Source organism: Dendrobates tinctorius, unplaced genomic scaffold, assembly GCF_039654945.1.
Source record: "Dendrobates tinctorius isolate UK_male_01 unplaced genomic scaffold, ASM3965494v1 ptg000440l, whole genome shotgun sequence".
Taxonomy (NCBI): Eukaryota; Metazoa; Chordata; class Amphibia; order Anura; family Dendrobatidae; genus Dendrobates; species Dendrobates tinctorius.
Genome location: NW_027362103.1, coordinates 351,855 through 365,134, shown reverse-complemented (window position 1 = coordinate 365,134; position 13,280 = coordinate 351,855). Strand labels below are relative to the sequence as shown.

General features: G+C 44.7%; 1 protein-coding gene across 6 annotated transcripts in view; it reads left to right on the top strand.

Annotated features, from left to right (window-relative positions):
- Positions 1-13,280, top strand: part of ELMO3 (engulfment and cell motility 3) — a 285,235-nt gene that overhangs the window by 235,187 nt on the left and 36,768 nt on the right. For 5 of the 6 annotated variants that reach the window (XM_073564248.1, XM_073564250.1, XM_073564249.1 and 2 more), the window contains 2 exons: positions 3,280-3,416; positions 10,523-10,686. In XM_073564248.1, the coding sequence (XP_073420349.1) occupies positions 3,280-3,416; positions 10,523-10,686 (301 nt within the window). Of the gene's footprint in view, positions 1-721; positions 808-3,279; positions 3,417-10,522; positions 10,687-13,280 lie in introns of all 6 variants that reach the window. The other variant, XM_073564253.1, reaches the window with a different exon arrangement.

Genomic DNA, 13,280 nt, shown 5'->3' with positions numbered 1-13,280 from the left:
CTCGTGTAGTTTTACGTTCACGTAAATGCTGATCAACTTGAATGGCTAATGACATAGAATCGTCAAGACCAGAGGGGACAGGAAATCCCACCATAACATCTTTTACAGTTTCTGCCAAACCCTTCTGAAAGAGAGGTGCTAGGGCATCATCATTCCATTTAGTAAGGACCGCCCACTTTCGGAATTTTTGATAGTATATCTCTGCAGAATCCTGACCCTGGTTCAATGGCTATAAGGTTTTGTCAGCTTGATCAATAGCATTAGGTTCATCATACAACAACCCCAAGGCTTGAAAAAATGCATCCACATTAGTCAGAATAGGATCTCCAGATTTCAGAGAAAAAGCCCAATGCTGGGGATCGCCGCGCAGCATGGAGATGACAATTTTAACCTGCTGCACAGAGCTCCCCAATGAATTAGGCTTCAAGGCAATAAATAGTTTACAATTATTCTTAAAATTCAAAAATTTAGACTGATCCCCAGAAAACACATGAGGAGTAGGAATTTTTGGTTCAACAGCAGATGATTGAGCGAGAAAGGTAGAAATTCCCCGCAATTTAGCATCGAGCTGCTCAACCCGATCGGACAATTGCTTAATCTCCATTAAAAAAAAAAAAATCCTCCTACGGCCCCAAAGAAAAAGAGGAAAAAAAAAAATATAAATAAATTCTGACACTTTTTTTTTTTTTTTACAATTCTTTCCTTCTTTTGAGTACCCTAGAGTCTGCGGTTAGGCTGGTGATTCTGTTATGATTGGGTCACAGAGGAGGAGAGCAAGCCCAAGCCAAGCCACAGAAAACCAGAGAGGTTGGTAACAAAGTGGATTGCAGACCCCTGATCCTATCCACACAACTAGCAGTAGCCGTGGAGCGTACCTACGATGATCCTAGACGCCTCGGCACAGCCGGAGAGCTAAGTCTAAAGCAAGAAAGGGGAAATATAAACTGCCCAGAGCAGACCTGAAAGAAATAGATAGCCCCCAAACATATATTGTCGGTGAGACAAGATGAAAACACAAATACAGGCAGGAAAATAGACTGAGCAAACGATGGGGCCCACACTGACCAGACAGGACAGAAAAGGAAAGACACTGTCTGCCATCACGCAAAAAACCCTGCAAAAAAAAACCCCAACACGTCTGATGCAAAAAATACTGAAGTAGCCCGACTTCGCAACCTATATCAGCACTCTGGTATATTCTGAAAGCAGAGCAAAAAGAGGCCAATGTAATAAGGGAGAAAAACAAACTGGCACAAGCAGTAACATTTGGGCGGTGATTCAGCACAGCCTCAGCCCGAGCTGGCTGACCCACCCAAAACTGAGATAGAGAAAACCAGATCAAATGTAAACAGAATAGCAAATAAACACTTAGCTGAACATGCAGGGACTGAGCTGGAAACTAAGACCTCAGGAGGCAGAAAGAAAATCACCAGCAGAGATAGAGGGAGTCGGCTGTCTTAAATCCCAGTCTATTAAATCCTGTGGAACTTATTTTTGGACTTCCATGTGCTGTTTAACATAATACACAATTCCAGTTATAATTGAAGATTAATAATGTCTGTCATCCCCTGAGGAAGAAGTGGTTCTCACTTCAAAACGCGTTGGAAATAAATTATTAATCTTCAATTATAACTGGAATCGTGTATTATGTCAAGCAGCGCATGGAAGTCCAAAAATAATCTCCACAGGATTTGATATATCGGCGGTCACTTGTTTGACCATTGGACGTGCAGCAGCTGACTACTAATCTCATATGCTTGATCTCTCCTACAGCAGGTGAGTGGATCTCTTATAATTTTAAATGTATCATCGGATAAGACCCTATTTGCGCTTCTCTGTTCCTATAGTGTATTATAATTAAATCCCAGTCTGAAACCCCAGTTCTCCAGTCGTCGTCGTCCTCATTATCAGGTGGCAAGCCTCTGTTAATCAGATCAGCTCCATTACCTCCAGTAATCACCAGAGGGAGCCCAGAAAGAGAACTCGCAACCCCTGTGTCAATTTGACCAGCTCCATTACCTTCAGTAGTAACCAGAGGTAGGCCAGAAAGCGAATTCACAACAGGTGCGCTTTCCAGAATTACGCTTATGCTGGTTAGTGGCGACCGCCAGGGTAGATTTAGAACCCGCTCTGAGAAGTAGTTCACACCGAGTCGTGACCTGTGACGCTTAACAGGTCTCGCTTATACGCCGGTTAGTGCGGACTCTGTGAAGTGACAGAGCCTGTCCTTGCATGCACCGGGTCAGAGGTTACCCGCCGGTGTCCGGCTACCTCCTGTTATATCTCATCCGTCATTGTCTAGCAGCAGTTTACATCTCTGCACGGTGGACCCCGAGCTGCGAACGCACCATATACCTTATACGATCCTCATTATTTGGTGCGTTCCTGCAGAGGCAGAAATGTTTAATTCCTTGGTGTTATGTGCGTTTTTTCTTATTTCAGCTCCTGTGACTTTCTTTCAATCCTGACATTTTTGTATTTAATGAATGAATGTAGGGAAGAGAGATATTTAAGATACACAGGACGTAAAGGGTTAATTGATTATAGCAAGATTTGATTGGTGCAGATATGAGGGGATTTTAACACCTTGCCAGCCTGACAATGTTAGGAGACAAGTAGCCTCATCTTCTCTTGCTATATCTTTTCCAACAATAGAGATTGACATCAGATACATTCCCACTCTTTACACTTCATGTCACACTATCACAGCAAGAAACCTTTCTAATTCACATGAACAGTTACATTGATTCTTGACCCTATGACAAAAAAAATAGAACCATTCACTATAATGCCATCCACCGGGTTGTCCATTATTTTAATGGAAAAGAGTGCAGCATTCTGTACTTTTTCCATTGATAAAATTGACAGACAGTGCAGACTTCTCCAGCACTAGTGTGAATTATTGCTAACAAAACGGTCTTCACTATTGAAATGATTAATCCCTTCACAATTCCCTGCTGCCTCCGTTCCAACACTTTTTGACCCCTCAGATTCCAGGAGTCAAGTGCAGATACAGCATGTGAGTACTAGTCAATCAGTGGGCGCACTGTTGACCGCAGTGGTTTCCATGTTACCACTACCACCAGTGATCGGCTGCAGCAGTTATCTGCTGACATGGCACGAGACTGGCAGGAGACCAGGGAACGTGAGCACAGCAGCAGATTGGTAAGGTGATTATTACAACTATATACATTGGTAAAACTATTTTTGACATCCAATACAGCAGTAGACACCTGGATTCAGGTAGGCACTGACATGTTTTTTTTTATGACTTTTCAGCCTCGGAGACAGGGCAAGACTTCCTAACTCTGTTCTATGCACAAGACCACTTCCTCCAGGAGCTGTTCTGTGTTTGCATTCAGGTGCTTAATAAGACATGGAAGGAGATGAGAGCAACCCAGGAGGATTTTGACAAGGTGCAGTAAATGGATAGGTGATCTGTTTTGCTGGCGGTGGTGGTATGCAGTTCATTTAATGCTTATTGACCACTATAGATTCTGGATACATACTGTAGAAACAATATATAAAAACTAGATGTCCCATAGTGAACAGACACTCCATGTTGACCACATAGGGCTAATGGCTGCATGTGTTGTGCAGTATAAAGATCACTTGGTTTTATTATACATTCAAATCTCAAGTCTGAAATAATCAGGAAACAACAAGTTACACAAATATTTTTGGCCAGGTGACTTGCCTGAGATACATCCCTAGCCTAACAAAAAACGTGACATGATGTACTGACATTTGCTTCTTGGCTTCCTCTGTGTAATGACATCCTATTCTCTTGGTTTATTTCTTTAATGCTGTTTTCATCTACTGCTTTCCTCTGTGTAATGACATCCTCTTCTAATTTATTCTCTGTATTAACCTCCTCTTTTTTTCCTTTCCATAATTACGGTACCTCTTCTTCTCGGGGTTGTCTGACTGTAATGTCCTCCTCTTATGGTTTCTTCTGTGTAATTACCTCCTCTTCTCTTGGTTTTCCTTCTGTAATGCCCTCCTGTAAGGACACAGCATTTCAGCATTCTGAGAATCCAGGTTTTTACCCTCTGGTCACCTGACCCCATGGAGACATTTGGAGAAGCCAGTTTAGGACCATCCGGTCACCTGGCTCCATGGAGACTTTAGGAAAAGCCAGGTTGGCACCATCTGGTCGCCTGGCCACATGCCTCAATGGACTGTCAGTTTCCTAAGCTTGTCATTACCTCATCTCTGGTGGGATGAGCCATGGTTCATGCGGTCTTGGGCCAGCAGACGAGAGCACATACTGACCCTCCGTGTCTCCACATTTGGTGTCAACAGTGGGATACTACTCAGCCGGGTGAATCCAGGGGAACTGCAGGGGACTGCTATTCGTAGACACCGTCCAAGGGCTCCACAACCAGGGAGGCATACAGAAAAATCCACCAGACCATATGTGAAGCATACAAAGCAGGTTTCAGATGCTACTATGTCCATCCTCACCAGCTCGGCCTTTGGAAGAGGACCAAAGTGGACCTGGTCTTCAACAGACTCTGCTCCCTATCTAACTTCACAACCTCCCCTCTCCCTCTGTCTGACCACTATCTACTCACTTTCTCATCCCTGTCCTCCTCACCTATCACCCATGTCCAGCAACTAGCGCACCACCGCAGGAACGTTGCACATCTAGACACTCGCACACTCTCTGACTCTATTCTGCACTGTCCTCCATATCTTCACTCCTCGACACAGACACTGCCACTAGTTTCTACAATGCCACTCTTGCATCAGCCATCGACTCTGTCGCCCCTGTCATGCATAGCGGAGTGCAACAAATCAATAGACATCCCTGGCACAATAACATCACTAAAAAGATTCGGCAAGTATCCAGAATTGCAGAATGGCATTGGAAGAAAACGCATTCGCAAGATGATTTCATTGCACTCAAACAAGCAACACTCGCATTCAAATCAGCTCTCACCTCTGCTAAACAGGCCTACTTTACATCCCTTGTATCTTCCTTATCCCACAGCCCCAAACAGTTGTTCAACACTTTCACCTCCCTCCTCCGCCCAACACTGCTCCCTCAGACTTCTCTAATCTGTCGAGGATTTTGCTACGCACTCCAAAAATAAGATAGACCAAACAAGGCAAGTCTTTGTTGTCTGACCACCACAATACCTTTGTATACCAGATCAATGCCCTAACCCCATAACTTCCCTCTTCAAAATCACTAAAGGAGAGCTTGCTCATCTTCTCTCCAAATCACACCTCACCACTTGTGCACTTGACCCCATCCCATTCCACCTCCTCCCCAACCTCACCACTACACTAATCCCATCCCTAACCCATCTTTTCAATCTATCACTAACTTCTAGTACCTTCCTCTCTGCTTTCAAACATGCCACAATCACACCTGTTCTCAAAAAGCCATCCCTTGACCAGAGCACCATGTCCAGCTATCGCCCCATGTCTTGACTCCCATTTGCTTCCAAACTCCTTGAGCAGCACGTCCACCCTGAACTTTCCTCTCACTTTGCATCTACCTTGCTCTTCGACAACCTACAATCTAGCTTCCGTTCCCACTATTTCACTGAGACTCCCCTAACCAAACTTACTAATGAATTACTTACAACCAAAGCTAACAGACAATTCTCTATACTCCTCCTTCTAGACCTGTCCTCTGCCTTCGACACAGTTGACCACTGCCTCCTACTACAGATCCTCTCTTCCTTTGGTGTCAAATACCTTGCCCTATCCTGGATCTCCTCATACCTTAACAACCGCACATTTAGTGTTTCCTACTCCCATACTACCTCTTCATCTTGCCCCCTCTCTGTTGGTGTCCCTCAAGGCTCTGTCCTAGGACCCCTTCTCTTCTCACTCTATACCCTTGGCCTGGGACAGCTCATAAAATCCTATGGCTTCCAGTACCATCTATATGCTGATGACACTCAGATCTACCTCTCTGGCCCAGAAGTCACCTCTCTGCTCTCCAGAATCCCAGAGTGTCTATCATCCATATCCTCCTTCTCCTCTCGCTTCCTCAAACTCTATGTGGACAAATTTGAACTAATTATCTTTCCACCATCTCGCAAACCTTCCCTACCTGATCTATCTATCACAATAAATGAATTCACACTTTCACCTGTCCTGGTAATCCGCTGCCTCGGAGTAAACCTTGACTCTGCCTTGTCCTTCAAACCGTAAATCCAAGCTCTCGCCACTGTCTGTCGCCTCCAGCTCAAAAATATTTCCAGAATCCGTCCTTTCCTCAACCCTCACTCTACCAACATGCTTGTGCATGCCCTAATCATCTCCTGCCTCAACTACTGCAACATCCTCCTCTGTGGCCTACCTTCTAACACTCTCGCACCCCTCCAGTCCGTCCTTAACTCTGCTGCCCTACTAATTAATCTCTCTCCTCGGTACACTTCTGCTTCCCCTCTTTGCAAATCCCTTCACTGGCTCCCAATTTCCCAGTGTATCCAGCTTAAACTACTAACATTGACCTACAAAGCCATCCATAACCTTTCTCCTCTGTATATTTCCGAACTAATCTCTCAATATCTTCCCTCACGTAGTCTCCGGTCCCCCCAAGACCTCCTTCTCTCCTCCACGCTTATTTGCTCCTCACCCAATCGCCTCCAAGATTTCTCCCAAATATCCCCCATCCTCTTGAACTCTGTGCTCCAACATGTCCGGTTATCCACCACATTTGGATCCTTCAAACGGAACCTGAAAACCCAGCTCTTCAAAAAAGCTTACAACCTGTAATGACCACACGGCCACCTCAATACCATCGGAGCTACTGCAACCGCTGACCTACTGTCTCCTTCCTCATAATCCTGTAGAATGTAAGCCTGCAAGGGCAGGGTCCTCTTCCCTCTGTACCAGTCTGTCTTTGTTAGTTTGTTTACTGTAAGTGATAATTGTATTTTATTGTAACCCGGACTCATGTACAGCATCATGGAATTAATGGTGCTATATAAATATTATTATTATTAATAGTTGGTCAAGAAACAGACTTTATATTCATATAAGCTGGATATTGACTTTTTAGCTGAGGTCTGTTGTAACTTACTGTCTGCTATCTTTGAGGGACAGGGACATAGGGTAGTTGAACAATAGAAGCTTGTTATTACGTTGATTACCCATTGTACCAGGCCAGCTAGTTTGTTGACCTGCAAAACAGAGGAGGACAAACAAGGCAGATTGATTAAATAATCAAACAATGCGAGTTAACCTTCCCCTTGACCTGTGCATGATGGCTTGAAGGACAGCTGTGAACTATTTAAAATGGGGATTAGCCTCTATATCGATAGTGACTTACCAGATTAAAAGCCAGGACTACATTCTTCCATGAAGAGAGACACAGATTTGAATTTCTACAAGGTGTCAGCATAGGGAACAATGGCCCCAGCTTGAAAAACGCAGATCTGTCTCAGGATTGTGATCCTCCGGTCACCTGACACCTATGGCTACATTTGCAGAAGCCAGGTTGTGACCATCCGGTCACCTGGCTCCATGGAGATGATCACAGAATCCAGATTGTGACCCTCAGGTCACCTGGAACTCATGAATGTTTTGAGGAAGCTAGGATTGTGACCCTTCTGTCACCTGACCTCATGGAGATGTTTGGGAAAGCCAAGTTGGGACCATCTAGTCACCTGAGCCCCATGGATATGTTTGGAGAAGCCAGGTTGGACCATCCAGTCACCTGGCTCCTTGGAGACTTTCAAAGAATCCAGGTTGTGACCCTCCGGTGACCTGGAACTCATGGATATGTTTGGGGAAGCTAGGATCGTGACCCTCCAGTCACCTGACTCCATGAAGATGTTTCGGGAAACCAGGTTGGGACCATCTGGTCACCTGACCCCCATGGATACGGTTGGAGAAGCCAGGTTGGGGCCATATGGTTACCTAGCTTAATAGAGCCATTTGGCGAAGCTTGGCCACGTACCTCTAAGGACTGTCAGCTTCCTAAGCTTGTTGTTACCTCCTCTCTGTGGGTGTCTGAATGTTATTGTCTGTCTGGTGGTTAAATAAAGTATTGCCACTCTGTTTTACCCATAAACTGTGTTGTCTGAGTACTATTATGCCCATGGGGAAAGGAGAGTGGGCGTTTAGTGGTATAAACCCTGGTCCACAGTTCTCAGATCAGTGGATGAGTGCACCCACTGACACCCTCCCCCCATGTCTCCACAACTCATTTTCTCCTGGTTTCCTCTTTGTAATGACCACCTTTTCTCCTAGCCTCCAGGCTATAATGAACTTTTCTAGTTTCTTCTTGGTAATTATCTACTTTTTTCCTGGTTGCCTCTCTCCTCAGATGTCTTTCTCCTGTTTTTTTTCTGTGTAATGACCTCTTCTTCTCCTGGTTTTTTCTCTCTGTTATCAACTCCTCTTCTCCTGATTTCCTCTCTGTAATGACCTTCTCTTCTCCTGATTTCCTCTCTGTAATGACCTTCTCTTCTCCTGATTTCCTCTCTGTAATGACCTTCTCTTCTCCTGATTTCCTCTCTGTAATGACCTTCTCTTCTCCTGATTTCCTCTCTGTAATGACCTTCTCTTCTCCTGATTTCCTCTCTGTAATGACCTTCTCTTCTCCTGATTTCCTTTCTGTATTCAATAGTATAATGTGGCACAGCTGTGTCGGTGCACAAAAGAAGGTTCCCACACCAGTATAGAATAATCAAAAAATTTTTGGCACTCAACTCGTTGCAAAGATGAAGAATTTTTATTTGCAGTCTCAAATATAGACTTTTCGCCTGTATCAACTAGCCTTCATCAGTAAACTGCAAAGTCGACAAAAGTATATACAATCAGATACTACAGATAATCAATCCATGAAGATATCACTAACAGAAGAAACAAGTATTGGTATGTGCACAAGTGGTAGGGAGGACGGAACAAGGTATATAGGAAATGTGGCTCATGGAAGGAAAAGAAACAGAAATACACATAAAAGTAAAAGACATCAAACCTACCAAGACTGCTCCTATCTCTATAATTTTCTGGACATCTATGGTGAGACAAGATTACTTTTATGTGTATTTCTGTTTCTTTTCCTTCCATGAGCCACATTTCCTATATACCTTGTTCCGTCCTCCCTACCACTTGTGCACAGACCAATACTTGTTTCTTCTGTTATTGATATCTTCATGGATTGATTATCTGTAGTATCTGATTGTATATTGTATATACTTTGGCCAACTTTGCAGTTTACTGATGAAGGCTAGTTGATACAGCCGAAACGTCTATATTTGTGACTGCAAATAAAAATTCTTCATCTTTGCAACGAGTTGAGTGCCAAAAATTTTTTGATTATTCCTCTCTGTATTGACTTTCTCTTCTCTTTACTTCCCCATCTGTAATTACCCCTCTTCTCAAGGCTCCTTGTTTCCAATGTAGATTTACCTCCTCTTCTAGTTTCCTTTCTCTAATGACCTACTCTTTTCCTGGTTTCCTCACTCCTCATTCATGACCTACTCTTCTCCTAGTTACTTCTGTGTAATTACTTACCTCTTCTGCTCCTTTCTTTTTCTCTGTAATGACCCCCTCTTCTCTTGTATTCTGCCATGCACTGGCCTCCTCTTCCTGTTTCAATAGTGCAATGACCACTTTTTGTGTTGTTCCCCACTGTACAATGGCCTCCTGTTTTTCTGTGCAGTGACCTCCTCTTAGCCTTGTTTGCTTTGAAAATAACCTCCTGTTATCTTGGATTTCTTTCTGTAATGCTCTTCTCTTCTCCTGGACTCCTTTGTATAATGACCTCCTCGTCTCTTGTTTGTTTTTTCTCTTTAATTATCTCTTCTTCCCATGGTTAACTCTGTGCATTGACTTCCTCTTTTTCTGTATTGACCTCTTCTTCTCCTAGTTTCTTCCTTGTAACAACCTCTTCTCATGGTTTCTTCTCAGTAGCCACCTTCTCTCCTTCTATACGCCCGTATGCAATCACATCATCTTGCCGTTTCCTCTGTGTAATTACTCCTTATTCTCCCATTCCTTTTTCACTAACTCCTCTTCTGTTGGTTTCCTCTGTGTAATGTCCTCCTCTTCAAGTTTCCTCTTCTCCTGGTTCCCTCTGTGCAGTGACCTCCTCTTTTCCTAGTTTCTTATGTTCACACAAGTAAAAAGATGATCCACACCGCTGGTACCGCCTTAACAAAATTTATTTTGAGGTGTGTAAATACGCTGCAGGCATGAAACCTGGACCTTCGTTTGCCCACCAAAAAAACAACAGTACTGAAAGTCCTTATGTGAAGAAAAAAGTAGGTGACACTCACCGGTCTATGAAGTCCAATGTTTATTGAACGGTTAAAACATCTTCAATGGGAGAATGGGAGATGGTGTACGAGCGACGACGGCCGTTTCGCGCTATTGCGCTTCTACGCGTAATCATCTCCCGTTTCTCCTGGTTTCTTCTTTGTAGTGACTGTTCGCCTAACTTTTACTTTCTTATGACCTCCTCTTCTCCTGGTTTATTCTGTGTGATGACCTTTTCTTCTCATGGTTTTCTTTGTGTCATTTCTGTGTTTTATTTTTTTTTGTGCAGGTGATGCATGTGGTAAAGGAACAGATTTCTCGTACCCTCGGTCATGCTCCAACATCTCTGGAATTTTTTCGAACCAAAATCTCATCTCTTAATTATAGTGAGATTCTTCGCAGACGTCAGGAAGAAAGGCTGAACCAGGATGAAGCGCTCTCCCCTCCTGTCATGTAAGAAACCTAAACACATAAGTCTAAAAGAAGCTCAATAAATGTCTCCTAATCAGAGGTCTGGACTCCAAGGGATGGGTTTGTGATAAGGCAGCCTCCTCCTCAGTGTAGGATCAGTAGTGGAAGAGATGAACTATTAAAATGAGCAGCCAAAGAGCAATGATGATGTACCAACAGAGGAAGCTTTGATCCACAAGTGGACCTTCCAAGACTGAGCCTGAAACTGGGAGATCAGCGCATCTTTCATAATTGAAATATGCTAGTTGTAAATATTTCCAGATTACAAACATATTTACATATTTTTTAATTTTAGTTTTATTTCAATTTCAGTCTATAAAGGAGTATTGTTTTGGAAGATTAAACTAAATGTTGGTTTTTGTCAGGTGCTTCCTGCAGTCCATCTGGAAAGCTGTATAGTTAATGAATTACTGGGAAAGCTATATATTAGTGTGCATTGAGTTACTCCATATTTAATTAAAGGGAGGTTAGGATAAGCACTGCCTAGGACATGAAAGTGGAGGCAGGCATCAGGAATAACCTGAGAGATCACACCCTTAATTCCCTGACTAGTAGACACCATCACTGTGGACAAGCTGTATTTTCAGGATCATGACGCCAATGCAGAGGCGTAGCTAGGGTTTCGGTTCAGGGGGGGGGGCGAAACTTCTGAGTGGGCCCCTAACTAGGTAACTGTGATTACAACTCGGTGACGCACCCTAATAGTGGATGTAGGAGATGACTGCGCTGTTACTGAAAATAATCCCTATATAAAGACCAACATGGCTATTACCGCAATATGGTCAGTGGTAAATACCAGTCCTACAAAACATATGTGATTACTGCACAGGTATAGTTGGTGTCTTACCGCTGACGTTCTTTCTGATGGAATCGGTCACTTTTCACGTCCTTTCCATCTGGCCCAGACCAACATGACAACTCCTCCAGCTACGGCTCTGCTACAGAGAATACAACAACGACACGTTTCACTTCTCATATTCCAGCCCCATCACCATCTATCTCCAACCTGCACAAACCCATCATCCTGCTGATACCCCAATGCTGAGCCGCTGCTGCCGTATGTGTCCCTATTACTGCACCTGATACCCCAATGCTGAGCCGCTGCTGCCGTATGTGTCCCTATTACTACACCTGATACCCCAATACTGAGCCGCTGCTGTCGTATGTGTCCCTATTACTGCACCTGATACCCCAATACTGAGCCGCTGCTGCCGTATGTGTCCTTATTACTGCACCTGATACCCCAATACTGAGCTGCTGCTGCTGTATGTGTCCCTATTACTGCACCTGATACCCCAATACTGAGCCTCTGCTGCTGCCGTATGTGTCCCTATTACTACACCTGATACCCCAATGCTGCGCCTCTGCTGCTGCCGTATGTGTCCCTATTACTGCACCTGATACCCCAATACTGAACCTCTGCTGCCGTATGTGTCCCTATTACTGCACCTGATACCCCAATACTGAGCCGCTGCTGCCGTATGTGTCCCTATTACTGCACCTGATACCCCAATACTGAGCCGCTGCTGCCGTATGTGTCCCTATTACTGCACCTGATACCCCAATACTGAGCCGCTGCTGCCGTATGTGTCCCTATTACTGCACCTGATACCCCAATACTGAGCCGCTGCTGCCGTATGTGTCCCTATTACTGCACCTTATACCCCAATACTGAGCCGCTGCTGCCGTATGTGTCCCTATTACTGCACCTGATACCCCAATACTGAGCCGCTGCTGCCGTATGTGTCCCTATTACTGCACCTTATACCCCAATACTGAGCCGCTGCTGCTGTATGTGTCCCTATTACTGCACCTGATACCTCAATACTGAGCCGCTGCTGCCGTATGTGTCCCTATTACTGCACCTGATACCCCAATGCTGAGCCGCTGCTGCCGAATGTGTCCCTATTACTGCACCTGATACCCCAATGCTGCGCCTCTGCTGCTGCCGTATGTGTCCCTATTACTGCACCTGATACCCCAATACTGAACCTCTGCTGCCGTATGTGTCCCTATTACTTCACCTGATTCCCCATTGTGAAGCCGCTGCTGCCGTATGTGTCCTTATTACTGCACCTGATACCCCAATACTGAGCCGCTGCTGCCGTATGTGTCCCTATTACTGCACCTGATACCCCAATACTGAGCCTCTGCTGCTGCCGTATGTGTCCCTATTACTACACCTGATACCCCAATGCTGCGCCTCTGCTGCTGCCGTTTGTGTCCCTATTACTGCACCTGATACCCCAATACTGAACCTCTGCTGCCGTATGTGTCCCTATTACTTCACCTGATTCCCCATTGTGAAGCCGCTGCTGCCGTATGTGTCCTTATTACTGCACCTGATACCCCAATACTGAGCCGCTGCTGCCGTATGTGTCCCTATTACTGCACCTGATACCCCAATACTGAGCCTCTGCTGCTGCCGTATGTGTCCCTATTACTACACCTGATACCCCAATGCTGCGCCTCTGCTGCTGCCGTATGTGTCCCTATTACTGCACCTGATACCCCAATACTGAACCTCTGCTGCCGTATGTGTCCCTATTACTGCACCTGATACCCCAATGCTGAGC